This window comes from Saimiri boliviensis, chromosome 8, assembly GCF_048565385.1.
Source record: "Saimiri boliviensis isolate mSaiBol1 chromosome 8, mSaiBol1.pri, whole genome shotgun sequence".
NCBI lineage: Eukaryota > Metazoa > Chordata > Mammalia > Primates > Cebidae > Saimiri > Saimiri boliviensis.
Window position 1 is genome coordinate 124,330,613 of NC_133456.1, and position 19,855 is coordinate 124,350,467.

A 19,855-nucleotide genomic window follows, 5' to 3' on the forward strand; every position below is an offset into this window, starting at 1 on the left:
GGCTTATCTATAAAGTTAGATTTAAGACACTACTCTCAAAAGTAACATTCCACTGTCATAGCAGCTATTTTACTTTAAAAGGTTAAACAACCCAAAGAGTTTAAACAGTTTTATTTCCAAAAACATTACAGAGTATAATTTCTACATTAAAAATTCTTACAGTACCGAGAAGTATTACAGCACAATTTTCCACAACAAAATTGTAGCACACAAATCCACGCGACTCCTGGACTTCCTTGAACTGTCAATACACTGCACCCTGTTTAAATGGCTGTACCTGAAAACCAAGGTATGCAATTCCTTAGGATTAGAAGTCATCAAGTTATACTGTCAAGGATCTGGGGGAAATGAGAGGAAGATTCTATTACCCTGGTGTCCGAACCCAACTTCCACAACGAGGTAAAGCCACAGCGGTGGTAAAATGTCTATTAGTTGTCAACAGTCATTTACGTGCTGAAGCCCACCCACTTTAGACATCTCAGCGTTAAGACTTCTGTGAATCAAGTCACTTCGTTAATGAGAAAGAGTCTCCTTCGAAATTTAGAAATGTAACAGTCACTTAAATCGGGTCTTTTCTCCCCCTATGTTGAGATACTAGAGAGCAGGAGAACTTAGATTTATTTTACAAATAAAGTTACAGGTTTCGGAAGAGAGAGGCACGCCAAACAAGTCTGCGAGATATTGGCAAGCATCACAGAAAAAGTCAGGGAGAGCAGTTTCCTATCCTCCGACTAACTAGCTCTGGAGCGCGGTGGCTGCAAACGTCCCAGAAAGAGGACGCTGGGAGTCAGTCTCATCTTCCAGGAAAGTCAGTCGTCTGGGCCGACACGCAGCGCCCTCGACATTTCCTTGCAGGGAGGGGGAGAACAGCCTCCCAGACCCGCAGGCAGCATGACAAGCCCGCCGGAGGCTCCCCGTGCGGGCGGCACGGAGCCCGACCAGCCTCCCCGGCCACCGGACGGTCAGACTCCCGGACCGCGCGCAGAACCTGCGCTCCCGGCCCCGGGCGGCGGCGCGCGGGCCGCGGCGGCCCTGGAGCGCCACCCAGCGGCGCAGAGCGAGGCCTGCAGGCGGGCCCTCCGCGGCGCCCGGCTCGCCGCCCCCCCACCGCCGCCCAGCCCGCACCCCTCTCCGGATGCACCAGGCCCAGCCCCACAACGGAGACACAAAATGGCTGCCGGCAGCGCCGTCACGTGACCCCTTTGTGCCTTTCGGGCCCCCGAACTCCGCGGGACCCGGGTACAAGCGGCCGGGGTCGGCGGGTGGCCTCAGGAGGGGCCCCGCTGGGCCGCGGCGGCCGGGGGTCGAGGCCGGGGGAGGCGGGGTAAAGGCCCGGCCGGCGACCGAGCGCCGGCGGCGGAGGGAAGATGGCGGCCATTTTGTGCGGGTCTGCCGCCCCGCCGCCGCCGCGGGCAGCACGGGGAGCGGGGCCCGGCGCCGGCTCGGACAGGGGAGTTAACACGTACCGACTCCTCTTCCTTCTCCATGCCGGTGGGCATCTGCGGCACGGCCCTGTTGATGGAGGCGTACTCGTGCAGGTCGGGCAGGTCCTCGCAGCGGAAGACCGGCAGCGGCTTCGAGGCGTCTAGCGCCCGCGCCCGAAACGACAGTTTACTCATCTCAGGCGCAGCAGATCCCTCTCCGCGCTGGGGAAACGGCCCCGGCCAGCGGGATCATGGAGAACCGGGGGCTCGGTCCCCACGCGCCGGCCGCGGCCGGGGACTGCAGGGGCGGAGCGCGGGGCCCGCCGTCCGGGCGCGGACAGCAGCCGGGAGGGCGGGAGGCTGTGCCGCTGCGCTCCGCTCTCGCTCGCTCTCTTCAATACGCCATGGCCAACATGGCGGACATTAAAACTCCACTGTGCGCTCTTCAGCCAACCCCAGCCATTCCCCACACTGCATCGCGCAGCGGCGCGGGCGCGCGGGCGGGGGGAGGGCGCGCGGGCTCGAGGCCGGCGCCGGCACGGAGCGCGCGTCCCGCCAACCCCCGGCGCCCGCCGGCCTCGCGGCCCGCGCCTCGCCGCCCGGGGCCCCCGCCCTCCGCGGACGCCGGGCCGCGCTCCCCGGCCGCTCGCCTCCCCACGCCGGCGCCCCGCGGCGCGGCGTTCTGACGGGCGGCCGCCGTGCGGAGAGCTCTCCGCGCCCGCGCGCCGGCGGGTGGAAGGGCGGCCGGGGCGAGTGCGGCCGGGGGCGGGGGCGGGGCGGGCTCGGACCGCGGGGGCCGCCGCCGCGGGGCTTCGGACGGGCGCTCCTGGGCGCGGGGCCGCGGGGCGCCGGAGGGCTGGACGGCGAGCACGCGGCCGGCGCGGGGGGCGCACGCTGCCTGGAGCGCACTGCTGTCCGCGGTCACTCTCGGGTCTCGAGGCGGCTCGGCATGGTGATGTTTTATAGGCGCCGCGTCAAGCCATCGATCCGTTTCCCACGCATGGCGCTTCCCCTAAATGACAGGCATCCGAGGCTACAAGGTAGTTGTGTTTTTTTTTCATCCTGCATTGTTATCTACACGTATTTACTTTTTTAACAGTAACAGAAGCAAAGGAAATGATTACCCACCGCTGTAACATTGAAAAGCAAGATCTCCTTCAGAATTTAAAGCCAGTTCTTCACGCCTGGCTCACGATTTTGTACTCAAAGTGCGGCTTCATCCTAGCCTTGGGTTCACACTTACTCTTAGCATTTGTTCGCTGAAAAACTTTGTAACACTGAATCATATGAAGACCTGTTGTACTCCCGCCACACAACAACTGCAGTCATTGATTTAGACGGATATGATTGGTGGCCTCCGGTTTATATTACACATGAAAATGAGTTTCCAGAGATCTCTTTTCGTTTTTTTTTTTTTTTTTTTTTTTTTATAGGTAAGATTGTTGGGGTGGGTTTAATAAATTTGCAGCCAAATTTCAATTCGAGTTTCAATTTGTATATTGGTGCATAATTCTGTTTCTTGTGCAACAAGATACAAAAAGATACAAAAATGTTTTTGAGCCTACTTTTCTCCCTGGGGACTACATAGTAAAAGTGATCACGCTCCTTAAATACTGGACTTGATATGAACTGTCACTAGCTCAGGGCACACAGGCAAACTGCTAGCCTCCAGGCTGCTTTAGCTAACTCCGCCGGGTGGGGAGAAAACAGAGCCAACTGCAGTTCTCCAAAATTATCCTAAAACTCCGATATTGGCAGCTTACTTAACTGAGGCAGAAGGACGTTCACCTACATTTCCTATACAGAGACAGTGCATTTACTCATTCAATGAGTATTGAGTGTGTGTACTGAGCCCTCAGCCTTCCAAGTCCGCTTGGCACCCACAGGGCTCCTGGAGGAGCTTACACAGTAGGGAGGAGGAACCGTGAATGGCAACTGCCACACGGCAGCTAAGTGTTACAGAGAAAGCCCGGGCCACTGTGGGAAGAGGCAGGAGTGGTGCCCAACACAGGGAGTGGCTCTAATAAAGTAGCAAGGGGAGACTTTTTGGAAGGCATGATATCTGGGTAAAATCATGTAGGATAAGTGTGGGTTAACTTTGCCAAAAAAATTAAAATGAAGGGAAGAAATGTGTTTTAAGACAGGGGCAGTGGCGTGTCCACAGACTCAGCCGTTAGAGAGCAGTCACTTTCTGGGAACCTCAGCAATGGCCAGCTTCACTGTGGAATGACACCTGGTTAGCCAGCTTTAACAGTTCCGAAAATACTGGTTGCATATTATTCTAACAGCTCTCTCCAGCCTACAACGTTAGGTTTCCAAAAGTCCTAGTAGTTGAATTCATGGTTGAAGAGCCTGAGATTTTAAGAGCAAAATAGGGCCTTATGAGTGAACCAAAAAAATGAATTATTTCTACCCTCATTAAAATAACAGTAAACAACAAAATAACTATTTCCACATCCTACATAGTAATAATGAGTAGAGTACAAATAAATTTCTTACTCTCTAGAGAGTCTAAAATCACCCTCCATTGTAAGTTCAGAGATAAGTTTACAGATTCAGCTTGCCTTTTGGCAGATAATATGCCTGCTAAGAGACACCTTTTTCTCATCACTCCTTTATCCAGCTCCTCAATGCCATGGATTTCCAACTCTCAGGTCCTTCTGGGTTCCCAAGGACCCAAAGCTGGAGTCCCAGTCTCTCTTTTATAAAATTAAAAAAAAAAAAAAAAAATCCTTCTTTGAAATTTTTGTTTCTTAGAGAGAGTGTCTCACTTTGTCTCCCAGGCTTAAGTTCAGTGTTGTGATCATGGCTCACTGCAGCCTTGAACTCCTGGGCTGAAGCGATCCTCCTGCCTCAGCCATCAGTAGCTGGGACTAATGGTACATCCTACCGTGCCCTGGTAATTTCTAATTTTTTTTTTCTAGAGACATGGTCTCCCTATGTTGCCTGAACTCCTGACCTCGAGCAGTCCTCGCACCTTGGCCTCCCAAAGTGCTGGGATTACAGGTGTGAGCCACTGTGTCCTGCCCCATGCCTCTTTTTTGTGCAGTTCACTTCTCTTTACTTTAAGGGATGCAGCAAAAAAGGTTTAGGCTTAGTTTTCCTCAGATTTGTTTATCCATCCAAAAGATTCCTTGAAAAATAAGTTAATCCTGTACTTAGACTTTAACAATTCTTTTCTGTTCTCAACTTAAAACTTCTTTTTCTAAGTATCCCCAAGAAAAGTGATGTGAAATTCTTGATGTTGCAAAAAAACGTATACTAGGGCAAAGCTTCATACACTAATGGCAGAGGGAAACTCTTGTTTGGGAAGGGATTTAGAGTATTTAAGATGATTTGAATTCATGTCACAAATATGTATTGGATAACCAGGTAACACACAATACCGTCATTGTAGGGGATACCCAGTTACCCAAGTGGCAAGGCAGTATAGTGAAACGCAGTAGCTACGGGAGTTCAGAAAAGAGAGCAGCCAGTTCCATCTGGGTTGATCAGACAGCATGGAGAAGGCAGCATGCCGTCTGAGTCTGAAGGATGGTTAAGGTTCTAACTGCTCATGGGAACGAAATGCTATTATAGAAGAAAGAATATTCATGGGGGAACGCAACTGTATGAACAAAAGGGTGAGAGGCGTCAACTGTCAGGTATGATTGAGAATGAGGAGGTTTATTTGGCCAGAGTTTAGTAGGAGACTTCAACAACAATCCACTTAGGAGGTAAAACTGGTAAGAACTTGGGTGGATGGAGTAGGAGTAGAAAGCAAAGAGACATGAGTTTTCATGGTAATAATCGTTACATATAATAGCATGAGAAATGTGTTTCTGTTCCAAATGCGGAATTTCTACTTAACAAAACTTAGAGAATGTGCCAAAGGCAGCTGCTCTGACACTGCATTCAGCAGTAAATAATGCATTTGAAATATAGTTCTAAATAGTTATCATGTTCAGTATGTATCCAAGTCTTATGATTTCTTCTTTGAAATTGTTTCTAGGATTTACTTCCCTGTTTCCATTTCCATTGTCTTAAACGTAGTCCCAGCTCTCATCACTTCACCCCTAGAAATAGCCTCCCATTCATCCTTTATTGAGTCCATCCTTTACCCATTCATTCCCTCAATAAACCTTTTTAAATCTCCCACTTTACAGGAAACTGCTGGTACTCTTCTGTTGGTGGCCAGTGGTAACCACAAGTGGAAGCAGAGGCCGTGGGTCCCTGGGGCTTCACAGTGCATGTCACCAAGTCATTGTGCCAACAACTGCTTCCATTCTGTATCTTCCCTTCTCCACGTCATATCTTTATAACTGCTCTTTATTTTGCCCATTAGATAAACCCAAATTTTGGAGAGTTTGGTTGTCAAGACCGCCTATAATTTTGCCCTAGTTTGTCCAACATCGTTTGTAATTATTGCTTAAACTCCTCACTCTAGCTAGCAGTTTCATCACCATCTTCAGAAATCAGCATGTCTTTCCTGCCTCTGAGTTTTTATTCATTCTTTTTCTTATTTATTTATTTATTCATTTTCCTTTGAGAGATGGAGTCTTGCTCTGTCACCCAGCCTGGAGTACAGTGGCATGATCTCGGCTCACTGCAACCTCTGCCCCCCGAGTTCGAGCAATTCTCCTACCTCAACTTCCCAAGTAGCTGGGATTACAAACATCTACCATCATGCCTGACTAGTTTTTATATTTTTTAATAGCGATGGGGTTTCACTATATGTTGGCCAGGCTGGTCCCAAACTCCTGATCTCAGGTTATCTGCCTGCCTTAGCCTCCCAGCCTGCTGGGATTACAGGTTTGACCACTGTGCCCGGCCTTAATCTTTTCAGTCTGTCCTCCTTGTCCTGCCTCAGACTGACTGTCTACCGAAATCCTGTCTCACAGGAATGTTTTGAACACTAAGTAAAACAAACCATGTAAAGCACTTAGAATCATCTCCAGCCCACAGTCAACATTCTATAGATGTAATATATTATCTTTCAAAATCCAACTCAAATATTATCTCCCCCATGAAACATTGACTATGTAAGGTAGATACAAAATAAGCCTACCCCAATCTTCCTCATCTCTGAATACCTATTATGCTTTCAGTCAACAGGAAGAATAGCTGCCATTTATGGAACACTTACTATGTGCCAGGTGATACAGAAATACTTTAATTGCATTATCTCAATTTTCATGGCAGCCTGATGGGTTATGCCCTGTTGGGTTTAGAGTGGTTGTGTGACTGGCTTATGGCCACAAAGCTGGTGAGAGGCAGCGCTGAGATTAGAATCCCTAGTGGCTGATTCCAGAGTGCAGTCCCAGATTGAAGTGAAGTGAGGAGAGTACTAGAATTGAAGACAGAGATGGGCCAGGCGCGGTGGCTCGCACCTGTAATCCCAGCACTTTGGGAGGCTGAGGGGGGTGGATCACAAGGTCAAGAGATCGAGACCATCCTGGCCAACATAGTGAAACCCTGTCTTTTCTAAAAATACAATAATTAGCTGGATATGGTAGTGCGCACCTGTAGTTGCAACTACTTGGGAGGCTGAGGCAGGAGAATTGCTTGAACCTGGGAGGTGGAGTTTGCAGTAAGCCCAGATTGCACCACTGCCCTCCAGCCTGGCGAGAGAGCAAGACTCCATTCCCCAAAAAAGAGAGATGTTTAAGAAGGTTGGTAATGAAGGTCAAAGAGAGAGAGAAAGGTGTAGCTATTTGAAGTCAAGGGTTTCATTGTTTTGGAAAGTAGGAGAGATGTGGGCATGTTTATATACTAAAAGCAAAGAATCATTTACATGGGTTAATTTTAGGACCATCTTTCTCTGAGGCAGGCAGGAGGGAATAACAACCAGAATGGACAGTGATGCAAAGAGTTAAACTCTCTTTGATGGGACAAGAAGATGTATTAAAAATCATAATACTGTTTTTTGTGGCAGGAGTCTGGATTTCTCATTTCTTCAAACATTCAACAAATATTTATTGAGTGTTTACTAAGAGCTAAGGCAAAGCAGTTTGTGATGGAGAAACAATAATAAATAAGATATGGTCTCTATAACCTCACAGAAGCCATAGTAAAGTGAGGTACTGTATTTGTATTTAATTGGGAAACGTGAAATTAATGGCTTTAAGCTGTGTAAATGCACAATGATGTTATTTAAAAGGTGATGTAGTGCAGTAATTTAAAGCATTCTGCAAAAGTGTGAATACTGAATACATTTTCATTGGAGGTAATCATTTCTCTTAACTTCCTGCGTTTTACTTTCATAATAAGCTACATGAAGAAATGACTGTAAACAATTCTTCCTCTATAACATTTAGGTAAACAAAAACTGGAAGCCCTTTATGGTATTTTTTTTTTAATCTAGGAAGTGTTGGAAAGAAAATATTACAGTTGCATTGCAATATATTTAATAAGGTGTCACAGAACAATATCTGAACTACTGATTTCCTTACTGAGTAATTTGTGCATGGAATTCTGTACATAATCTTTAAGAACTACCTTTCACATAAAATCATTCAGAATATATCTAGAAACAATCTATCTGTACCTTAAAAGAATAAAAGGCAAATTATCAATCTTAGCAAACAGTAGCAGGATGGACTCAAAGTTATTTCAGTTTATCGTCAATATTAAGTTTAATCAAAAAAAAGAAATGAAAAATGCATGACTCAAACAAATTAGACTATCTGAGAATGTAGTTGCAGCAGTACTGAGATTTAAGAAAAGGTGCCACACTTTTACATTAGATTTAGATTTTTTTTTTTTTTTTTTTTTTTTTGAGATGGAGTCTTGCTCTGTTGCCCAAGCTTGAGTCCAGTGGCGCAGTCTCACCTCACTGCAACCTCTGTCTCCCAGGTTCAAGTGATTCTCCTGCCTCAGCCTCACAAGTAGCTGGGACTACATGCCCCCCTACCATGCCTGGCTGATTTTTATATTTTTAGTAGAGACGGTCTTTCACCGTATTGGTCAGGTTGGTCTTGAACTCCTGACCTCAGGTGATCTGCCCACCTTGGCCTTCCAAAGTGCTGGGATTACAGGCATGAGCCACCGCACCTGGCCACGTTTTAGATTTTCTGTGTAATCTAAATAGAATGTCTTTACATATTTATTGTGTAAATCCTAAGGTTTAGGTTTTTTTAATAACCTCCTTAACCTGTAATGTCTTTACATATTTATTGTGTAAATCTTAAGGTTTAGATGTTCTATAACCTTAGGATTTACACAATAAATGTGTAAATGTATTGGGATTTACACATTTATGGTAAATGTGTAATGTGTAAATGGCCACACAGCACAGAGGTGGGTGGTGGGTGGGCCAGCAAAGCTTCATCTGTCTTTACAGCCACTCTCCAATGCCCACATTACCACCCGAGCTTCACCCAGTGTTAGATTCTTACAGGAGCGCAAACACTTTTCTGAAATGCACATTTGAGGGATCTAGGGTGCACGCTCCTTATGAGACTCTAATGCCTGATCATCTGTCACTGCCTCTCATCACTGTCCCTACATAGGACCACCACTTAGTTGCAGGAAAACAAGCTCGGGGCTCCCACTATTTCTACATTATGGTGAGTTGTAGAATTCTTTCATTATATATTACAATGTCATAATAATAGAAATAAAGTGCACAATAAATATAATGTGCTTGAATCATCCCCAAACCAACCCCTTCCCCAGGATCATAGAAAAGTTGTCTCCCATGAAACCAGTTCCTGGTGCTAAAAAAGGTTGGGGGCCACTGCTATCAATCATCTGATCTCTTCCTCACTGTGCCGGCAAGCAGCTGAGACTTCTACGACTAAGGAGGATACTACTAGTTGCAGTTAGAGAAGTTGTGGGAGGCATGAACGGGAAACCATTGAACTTGAAAAATAATAATTTAGTACTTAATCGAGGAACCATTCAGTAGTCTTTTCCATGCCTCATCCCCACGATTAATTTCTCAGAATAGAAGTCCATCTTAAAAAATGTACATATTAAACCATATACATTTAAAAAATATTTGGTGGTCTCTCTCAACATAACTGGATTATGTTAAATTAATTTCAACCCATTATACCCATTGACTGGCACGTACTGACATTACTGTGTGTAGCCCAGACATTAGTGCAAGGTTGTAAGGGATAGAAAGGCAAAAAACAGGAAATAACGTGCTACTTCAGTGCTTTAGTGCCTTACACTCTGGGTGTTTTTTTTTGAGACAGAGTTGCCCAGCCTGGAGTGCAGTGGCATGATCTTCTTAAACCCAGGACACTGCAACCTCTGCCTCCTGGGTTTAAGCCATTCTCCTGCCTCAGCCTCCCGAGCAGGTGGGATTACAGGTGTGTGCCACCATGCCCAGCTAATTTTTGTATTATTAGTAGAGATGGAGTTTCACCATGTTGACCAGGTTGGTCTTGAATTCCAGACCTCAGGTGATCTGCCCACCTTGGCCTCCCAGAGTGCTGGGATTATAGGCATAAGCCACTGCACCCAGCCTTACACTCTTGTAGATAGAACTGACTACTTAAGCATTAGTTTTACTAAGTAACGCATATATGAATCAGTATGGTATAGATGGTACATGACGGGTGAAGAAACAAAATTTAGAGGAATGAGAAAAATTGTTAATGAAGTAGAAATGTATGTTGGAAGGTTTAAGTACAATTTATTAATGGGTGGTAGACAAAGACAGGGAAGAAGAGCTTCGAGAGAGAAAATATCATAAATTGCTTTTGCTTTTATAACCTGAGGAAGGAAATTCTATTTTCTTACTGAAACTTGGGGTACAGAATTATCTTTCTTATCACCTAACAAATTATGACTAGTGAAATAAAATGTTTTAACTTTCACCATATTTATGCTTCTCCATGATACCTTGAGTAACATTGTGCCAATTGCTTAGGTAAGCACTCTGAATCTAGTTCCCCTTCCCTTTCCTAGCAAGGAAGGAAAAGTGACTGGAAGCCCATGGAGCTGGATTCTTGGTGTGAAGACTGATTCAGGGAGTAACAGAAGGGCATAGAGAATCCCAGCTACTCAGGAGGCTGAGGCAGGAGAATTGCCTGAACCCAGGAGGCAGAGGTTGTGGTGAGCCGAGATCGCGCCATTGCACTCCAGCCTGGGTAACGAGCGAAACTCCGTCTCAAAAAAAGAAAAAAAAAAAAAAGGAGGGCATAGAGAGTGGAGTCCTGGGGAATACCAACATCTAGAAGATACCCAGGAAAAGAACAGAGGGAGAGGCTGAGAGATGCCTGGAGACAAGCCAAACGAGGTCGGCATTTCAAGGAGGCAATCGAGGAAAACCAAAAAGAATGAGGTCACAGCAAACCCAATTTCTTTAGGACACCGTGGGAGGAAAATAGACTCTGTGAGCTGAGCCGTGAATTGGAAGAGGTATAGGCCTAGTGTTACCTGCGCACGTTGATTAAATATTTACCAAAGCCCCCAAAAGTGATTTCCCAGTACCCTCCTGTAATCATTGTTCAAGTACTTGATCATAAGGATGAGACCACTTTGAAGCCAGAAATCAGTTAAGCTTCGGGACATAGCCAGGGACACAGAGTAGCTATCACGAGCAGCACCTCCCACGTTAGAAGAGAGTACGTGACCTATCTTCCAGAGTTAAAGCTGTAGAAGCTTGGAAACCAAAGACCTACCTGACTTGTCTATGTGAGTTACTGACACAGGTAAAAGCCACATCCAGATCTTAAGGTTTCTTTTGAATCTGGTTTCCCAAACACAAAACACCAAAAAATAAGACAGTGGCACTGCAGCAGGATGTATGTTGGAATGAGATAATATTTTTGGTTTTAATTGATTTATTTATAATAAGGTTAACATTTTGTGTTTCTGTTTCTTCTGGTCTTTTCTGGTTTTGTTTGTTAGTTTTGTTGTTCTCTTGATACAGGATCTCATTCTACGACCCAGGCTGCAGGGCAGTTGTGCTGTCACAGCTCACTGCAGCCTCAAACTCCTGGACTCACCTGATCCTCTTGCCTCTCAGCCTCCAGTAGCTGGGATTACAGGTGCATGCCACCATGGCTGGATAATTTTTAAATTTTTTTCCTAGAGACAGGGTCTTGCTATGTTGGCTGGGCTGATCTTGAACTCATGGCCTAAAGTGGTTCTCCTGCCTCTCAGCCTTCTAAAGTGCTGGAATTATAGGTGTGAGTCACCATGCCTGCCCCCACTTGTTAGTTTTTGTTTTTGCTTTTCATTGGCTTGTTTTACACTATTGAGATAATACTGTTTATTCTGTTTTGTGGCCTTTACCCCCCCACCCTCTCTCTCTGTCTCTGTCTCTCTCTGTCTCTCTCTCTGTCTCTCTCTCTCTCTCTCTCTCTTTCTTCCCCCATATATATATATATGTATATTTGTTGTTGTTGTTTGTTTTTGTTTTGTTTTGTTTTTGAGGCAGAGTCTTATTCTGTTGCCCAGGCTGGAGTACAATGCTGAGATCTGCACTCATTGCAAATTCCACCTCCCGGGTTCAAGAGATTCTCCTGCCTCAGCCTCCCGAGTAGCTGAGATTACAGGTCCATGTCACCACACTCAGCTAATTTTTGTATTTTTAGTAGACACGGGGCTTCACTGTGTTGGCCAGGATGGTCTTGATCTCTTGACCTAGTGATTTGCCCACCTTGGCCTCCCAAAGCGCTGGGATTACAGGCATGAGCCACTGTGCCCAGCCTAATTCTCAGTATAATTTGAGAATGCTCCCATCTCATTAAATACTCTTCTGTTATTTAATAGAGATATTATCCAACATCTGTAAAATAATTTACTTAAGCACAGCTATCTTAAAGTATAGAATCTACTAACTTTTCATTATTATAAAGAACACATATAATCTGAATAGTACATTTACAATAAAAAATGGGTTTAGGCTAGATGTGTTTCACACCTATAAACCTAGAACCTTTTGAGGCTGAGGCAGGAGGATCACTTGCACCCAGGAGTTTGAGACCAGCCTGGGCAACATAGTAAGACCTCATCTCTACAAAAAGTACAAAAATTAGCCAGGGTGTGCTGGCACACACCTATAGTCCTAGCTACATGGGAGGCCAAGGTGGGAGGATCACTTGAGCTCAGGAGATTGAGACTGTAGTGGGCTGTGATTGCATCACTGCACTCCAGCCTGGGCAACAGAGTGAGACCTGGTCTCAAAAAAAAAAAGGAAAGAAAATGGTTTTAAATTTTCACAGTTTACGGCATAGGACAAATCACTGTTCTTTGAATAATAATTGTGCCAAGTCTACACAGATGAAGGTTAGCCTCTTCATGGTCCATCTGAGTAGATGACAAGCACCTAGGTTTTAAATATCAGTATTTCTTCCCAGATACTAGTTTAGCATTTTCTAAAACGAGGCTCCATAAATTGCTGATGTTCTGAAATGAGAGTTAGGTAAAGAATTACATATAAAACTAATAAGTTAGGGAAATACTGCTTATTAAATCTTCCTCTTTAAGATAGGTATAGGCTCACCATATATAGGCTTAGAGAAGTCCTGCAGAAAAGAAACCCACTTACTGATGCTTAGCACAGTATTTTCCAAAGTTCTCTGACCATAGAACCGCTTTCTATACACCATTAATGATTACCTTTAGTTCTGTAAGAGCACACTTGAGGAAACTTCATTCTAGGCAATACAAGGAAATAGAAGTTTTTCCAATAAAGTTATCCATTTAATTAAGTCTGCCACATAAATTTGAAAAGGCATAAAGATCTTATAAATGTAAAATATTATCTTTATTACTGCCTTAAAATATTTTTATCCTGCTAAAAATTGTGTAATATAAAACATTTAAATATAAAACTGGATGAAATTCTGGCAGGTACCAGAACTAAGCAGATTGCTGCACTTTGATGGTATATGTGGTTTAATAACAAATTTCACTAGAAACGTTTAGCTACATTTGTTTCCAGAAATTTCTCGAGTAAAATGAATACACTGAGTTTTAATTATAAGATTTTGACACTAACTTAAGCTTTTGAACTGCAGTTTCTCCATCCATAAAATAGGAATCATAACAGAATTGCAAGAAATTCAAGAACAGAATTCAACAAAAACAGCATAGCATGGGATTGACACAAAAGTTATGCTTAATAAACACACACATATATATATATATATATATATATATATATATATATATATATATTTTTTTTTTTTTTTTGAGATGGAGTCTCATTCTGTTGCCCAGTCTGGAGTGCAGTGGCACCACATCAACTCACTACAATCTCCATCTACTGGGTTCAAGCAATTCTCCTGTCTCAGCCTACAGAGTAGCTGGGATTACAGGTGTCCACTACCACGCCCGGCTAATTTTTTTTAATATATAATTTTAGTAGAGACGGGATTTCACCATGTTGGTCAGGCTGGTCTTAAACTCCTGACCTCATGTGATCTGCCCACCTTGGCCTCCTAAAGTGCTGTAATTACAGTCGTGAGCCACCACACCTGGCAAACATAAGCTATTTTTTTTAAGGATATTTTTTACCCTATTTTTTTTAATAGCTCACTTTTCTTAGATTTCTTTTTTATATGTATAGTATACAACATAATATTGTGTTGTAAAGGCTTGAAAACTCTTAACTAAGGGAAAAAAAAGAAATCCTCATATGAAATCTGGAAGATACTATATAAAATTAATTTTAAATAAGAGAACATTCACCTTCTGAGATCTTTTTGTTTTGTTTCCATTTAGTAGTTTTGTATCATTCATAGGTTTGTATTATTAGTATTTTTGTATCATTCTTATGTTTGTATCAGTAGTTTTGTCAAATCATTTATGTTTGTATCATTAAGTAGTTTTGTATCATTGCTATGTATATTTAGTAGTTTTGTATCATTCCTATGTTTGTATCATTAGTAGTTTCCTATCATTTATGTTTGTATCATTAGTGGTTTTGTATCATTCCTATGTGTATTTAATAGTTTTGTATCATTCCTATGTTTGTATCATTAGTAGTTTTGTATCATTCCTATGTTTGTATCATTAGTAGTTTTGTTTCATTTATGTTTGTATCATTAGTGGTTTTGTATCATTCCTGTGTATATTTAGTTGTTTTGTATCATGCATATGTCTACAAGGAGCCCTGTTGTCTCTTTTCCTCTCATTGCCAATTGATTTCATCTGGTGGTTGCACAGTGCCTGCCTAATCTCCTAATCTGGTCAAGCTAGCTCCCCAGGGGGTCAGGGCCTCTGCACAGGTTGCTGCTGTTTGCCTCAGGGTGAGTGCTGTGTGTGAAAACAGTTCAATGACAAGTAACAGTTGGCATTCAAGGCAGCCTCATAGTGTAGTGAGACACAGCAGGATTTACTGGAAGGAACACCGGCTTCCATATTTGCTGATCTGGATCCGAATCTAGTATTTACCATTTATCAGCAGGACTCTATAGAAAGGATTTGATCTCTGAGCCATAAGTATCTCAACGTGCATGGTCTACAGAATATTCGTTCTCTTCCCGTTAGGCCATTATGAACAACACATGAGACAATATGGTGAAAAATCTTTGAAAATTCCAAAGTGCCATGCAAGTTTAAAGAAGAATATCATTTTATTTCAATTTCACCACTGTGGTTGGGAAAGGGACACATTCCCCCCCCCCCCAAAAAAAAACACATTAGAACAGAAAATCTAGGACCTGTCCAAATCATGTAATTAATCACAGATTTGTCTGCTAGAGTTGGGCCCTTCGAATGTTTTCTTAAAAAGGAAGTCTCCGGACAAAACCAAAATTCACATATTTTACATATTTTTTAAATGGTCTTTTCTCCACCCCTTTTAACTTAGCTTGCCATATTTCTTCACGGTACGCTAAAGAATGTCTAGTACAATGCAAAGTTTAGGAAAGCTATGATATGTTTGCATTATTTTATGATAAGAAATTTACCTGTATTATAATTTTTACTGCTGTAATTTTCAACATGAAGCCTCTTCCTTATTACCACCCCAGAAACATCAATAAAAATGTTTTTTTCCCCCTGAATTTTCTCTGCTCATTGATTTCCCCTTTTTAAAAGCAACAATAAAGGTTGCTAGCAAATGATATGCAGGAGCTTTGAGAAAGAAAAAAAAGCTTTCTATCTGAGGAATAGAAGCTCCTTTACATTATCAGCAGGCCCAGAGAGGCACTGAAATGCGACAGCAGTCATGTCCCACCTCCCGCTTCAGCTAAATAACTCTCTTGGAGCCACTTGTTGGGAGTTTTAGACTGACACCAAGTAGCTATAAATTAAGCTAACAATACTGGACATACTGTACACCATAACTTATACTCTGTAGTTCAACAACGTATAGCCAGGCCGGGCGCAGTGACTCATGCCTGTAATCTCAGCACTTTGGGAGGTTGAGGTGGGTGGGTCACCTGACGTCAGCAGCTGGAGACCAGCCTGGACCACATGGTGAAATTCCGTCGCTATTAAAAATACAAAAAATCAGCTGGCTGTGGTGGGGAGCACCTGTAATCCCAGCTGCTTGGGAGGCTGAGGTAAGAGAATCATTTGAATTGGAGAGGTGGAGATTACAGTGAGCTGAGATTGCACCACTGCACTCCAGCCTGGACAACAGAGCGAAAGTCTGGCAAAAAAAAAAAAAAAAAAAAGAAAGAAAGAAAGTATAGCCAATCAGTAATCAATGTGGTCTCTGTAAACCAATGAGAATTCCCGTCAAACAACCCTTTCCTTGTTCCCCTTTGCCTTTAAAAACATGCTCCTAACAAAGGCCCACCAGCATCATGACAGTTTACAAATGCCATGGCAACGTCAGGAAGTTACCTATATGGTCTAAAAAGAGGTATTAATGATCCACCCCGTGTTTAACAGTTACTTAAGAAATAACCATAAAAATGGGCACCAGCAGCCCTGACTAAGGAGTAGCCATTCTTTCATTCCTTTACTTTCTTAATAAACTGACTTTTGCTTTACTCTATGACCTTGCCTTGAATTTTTTCTTGCACGAGAGCCAAGAATCCTCTCTTGAGTTCTGGATTGGGACCCCTTTCTGGTAACAAAAGTATGTGATATAGTTTGGATATGTGTCCCTGCCAAACTCTCATGCTGAACTGTAATCCCTGATGTTGGTGCTGAGGACTGGTGGGAGATCATGGGGGTGGATCTCTCGTGAATGGTTTAGCACCATCTTCTTGGTGCTGTTCACATGATAGTTAGTTTTCACAAGATCCGGTTGTTTAATAGCACCTCCCTCCTCTCTCTCTCTCTTTCTCCTGCTCTGGCAGTGAGAGCCTCACTCCCCCTTTACCTTCCACCATGACTATAAGTTTCCTGAGGCCTCCTCATAAGCTGAGCAGATGTCAGCATCATGCTTCCCATAAAGCCTGCAGAAGCATGAGCCAATTAAGTTTCTTTTCTTTATAAGTTACCTAGTCTTAGGTATTTATAGCAATGCAAGAACAAACTAACACAGTATGCCCAATACGAAACTCTCTCCCAGCTGGATAGTTTTTGGCCCATGAAGATGCCAACTCAACTGCCTGGTAGATAAGGCACCAAGCTAGCACATGGATGCCCCACCTACTTGCTTCTTCCCTTGTGTGCCATTCATGTTAGGCCCCCTTTTAAAAGTGCTATTTTCTGCTCCAGAAGTGAAGCAGCACCCTTAAGGCAGGAAGCCTGTACTTCTTCTTTCTTTTTCTTTTTCTTTTTCTTTTTTTTTTTTTGAGATGGAGTCTCTCTCTGTTGCCCCGACTGGAGTGCAGTGGCACCATCATCGCTCACTGCAACTTTTGCCTCCCAGGTTCAAGCAATTCTCCCGCCTCAGCCTCCCGAGTAGCTGAGATTACAGGCATTCGCCACTATGCCTGGTTCTTTTTTTTTTTTTTTTTTTTTTTTTTTTTTTTTTTTGAGACAGGGTCTTGCCCTGTCACCCAGGCTAGAGTGCAGTGGTGTAATCTCTGCTCACTACAACCTCTACCTCCCGGGTTCAAGAAATTCTTCTGCCTCAGCCTCTCAAGTAGCTGGGATTACAGGTTCCTACCACCGCACCTGGCTAATTTTTGTGTTTTTAGTAGAGATGGGGTTTCACCATCTTGGCCAGGCTGGTCTTGAACTCCTGACCTCATGATCCACCCGCCTCAACCTCCCAAAGTGCTGGGATTACAGGCGTGAGCTACAGTGCCAGGCCTAATTTTGTATTTTTAGTAGGGACAGGATTTCACCATGTTGGCCAGGCTGGTCTTGAACTCCCAACCTCGTGATCTTCCTGCCTCGGTCTCCCAAAGTGCTGGGATTACAGGCATGAGCCATAGCACCCAGCCAAAAAGTCACCTTCTTTATACCATACTTCTCTTGTTAAGTGAACTCTGCAAGTATCCAGCTACTGAACCTGCATTATAAGGAAATGCAGGTTTTTATAGACATAAATATCTTTTACAAAATTTCTTTTGTAAAAGAAATTTATATTATAAAGGAAACCTATATTAGCAGAAGTGTCTGTAACAGGAAGAGGGCTGTTCCAGACAACTTTTATTACCTGAGAGATATTTTATATGCGTAACAAGACAATCTTTATTCCCCATATGATTCCTTCCCTCATCCTCCCGTTATTTGTGTGCTCCCCACTGCTCACCACCATCAAAAGCCGCTAGCTCCTATTCTTTTCTGTAGCTAAGGATGCTATACAAGCTTCCAGCATCTGACCCTTTTTTGAGTCTCATATTTTGTGAGGTGTATCTATATAATGAAATACGGTTTTTCTCTTGTTAGTCTGTCTTAAGTCCATTTATTCATAGCCCAGTCAAAAAACCTAGAAGCAATTTTTTTGTTCCTCTACTGTTGTTTGGAATCAATAAATCATTCATGTAACCAAATTCTCTGAGTTGTTACTTTGGGCTGGGTATTTTACAAGTATTACCTCATTTAATTTCTATAAAATCATGTAAGATCTCTTCAGCACCTGTCATTATAATAAGATTTCAATAAGTATTAGACATTGTTATTATTATTTCAGAAAAAAAACTGAGCATTTTTCTTTTTCCTTTTTTTTTTTTTTTTGAGGCAGGGCCGTGCTCTGTCACCTGAGCTGCATTTCCCCTTCCTTCCTTCCTTCCTTCCTTCCTCTCTCTTTCTCTCTCTTTCCTTCTTTCTTTTTTTCTTTCTCTTTCTTTCTTTCCTTTCTTCTTTTCTTTTCTTTCAGCAGGGTCTGGCTCTGATGCCCAGGCTGGAGTACACTGATGCAATCTCAGCTCACTGCAACCTCTACCTCTCCTCAAGCCAACCTCCCACCTCAGCCTCCCAAATAGCTGGGACTGCAGGTGCATGCCACCACGCCTGGCTAGATTTTGGTATTGTTACTAGAGACGAGGTTTCACCATGTTGCTCAGGCTGGTCTTGAACTTTGGACTCAAGCAGTCCACCCGCCTCGGCCTCCCAAGGTGCTGGGATTACAGGTGTGAGCCAACATGCCCAGCTTTGCACTTTTCTCTCTCGCTCTTTCCTTCCTTCCTTTCTTCCTTCCTTCTTTCTCTTCCTTCTTTCTTTTCTTTCTCTTTCCTTTCTTTCACGACAGAGTTTCACTCTTGTTACCCAGGCTGGAGTGCAATGGCGTGATCTCGGCTCACCGCAACCTCCGCCTCCTGGGTTCAGGCAATTCTCCTGCCTCAGCCTCCTGAGTAGCTGGGATTACAGGCACGCGTCACCATGCCCAGCTAATTTTTTTTTGTATTTTTAGTAGAGACGGGGTTTCACCATGTTGACCAGGATGGTCTCGATCTCTCGACCTCGTGATCCACCCACCTCGGCCTCCCAAAGTGCTGGGATTACAGGCTTGAGCCACCGCGCCCGGCCTTTTCTTTCTCTTTTTTTCTCTCTCTCTTCTTTTCTGAGATAGGGTCTTACTCTGTCACCTGGGCCAGAGTACAGTGGCACAATCTCAGCTCACTGCAACCTTGACCTCGTAGGCTCAGATAATTGTTCCACCTCAGCCTCCTAAGTACCTGGGACTACAGGCATGTGCCATCACACCTGGGTAATTTTTGTATTTTGCAGAGAAAATTGTATATTTCTGCCACATTGCCCAGGCTGGTCTTGATCTCCTGAGCTCAAGGAATCTGCCTCCCTCAGACTCCCAAAGTGCTGGGACCACAGGCTTGAGCTACCGTGCCCAGCCCATTTTTTCTGGAAGAAAAAGTAAGGAGTAATTTTCGGTGTAGTGTGGAAAGTCGGTGGCCCCTGAGTAGCCTGAGCTAGGTTCTAATTACCTTCATTTTAACATAAATGCTAACCTGGGTTTACACTAGCTCTCAGTCATTCTTTCCCTTGAACAAAAAAACGAAAGACTTAGACCTTTAAAATGAAGAATTGCTATTCTGAATTTTTAAAAAAAGTGTTCCTTCTCAAACACTATCCTTTCTCTTTTCATTCTCAAAAATACTAGTTCAAGCACACATGTACATATATACTTCTTTACGCCAGGCTTTGGGGGACACTATCGTGTGTATTTTCAATAT

At 43.7% G+C, this 19,855-nt stretch overlaps 2 protein-coding genes across 5 annotated transcripts in view; one reads left to right on the forward strand and one right to left on the reverse strand.

Annotated features, from left to right (window-relative positions):
* Positions 1-19,855, reverse strand: part of EPC1 (enhancer of polycomb homolog 1) — a 112,007-nt gene that overhangs the window by 76,390 nt on the left and 15,762 nt on the right. The window contains exon 1 of one of the 4 annotated variants that reach the window (XM_039478795.2): positions 1,467-1,942. The exons of 2 other annotated variants lie outside the window; for them this stretch is intronic. In XM_039478795.2, coding sequence (XP_039334729.1) covers positions 1,467-1,619 — 153 coding nt within the window. In that variant the 5' untranslated portion in view covers positions 1,620-1,942. Of the gene's footprint in view, positions 1-1,466; positions 1,943-19,855 lie in introns of those variants that run through there. One more of the 4 variants, XM_039478796.2, reaches the window with a different exon arrangement.
* LOC141585301 (uncharacterized) lies at positions 1,676-13,498 on the forward strand. Its single transcript, XM_074403516.1, has 3 exons — positions 1,676-1,776; positions 1,884-2,464; positions 10,326-13,498. Exons 1-3 carry the CDS (start codon positions 1,676-1,678, stop codon positions 10,340-10,342), a joined length of 699 nt encoding a protein of 232 aa, XP_074259617.1. The 3' UTR covers positions 10,343-13,498.

Bases quoted from the DNA above. Each gene is read 5' to 3' on its own strand.
- LOC141585301 (XM_074403516.1), top strand. From the start codon at position 1,676: ATGGAGAACCGGGGGCTCGGTCCCCACGCGCCGGCCGCGGCCGGGGAC. The intron at 1,777-1,883 runs GCGGGAGGCTGT...AGCCAACCCCAG, and splicing joins CGCGGACAGCAGCCGGGAGG to CCATTCCCCACACTGCATCG.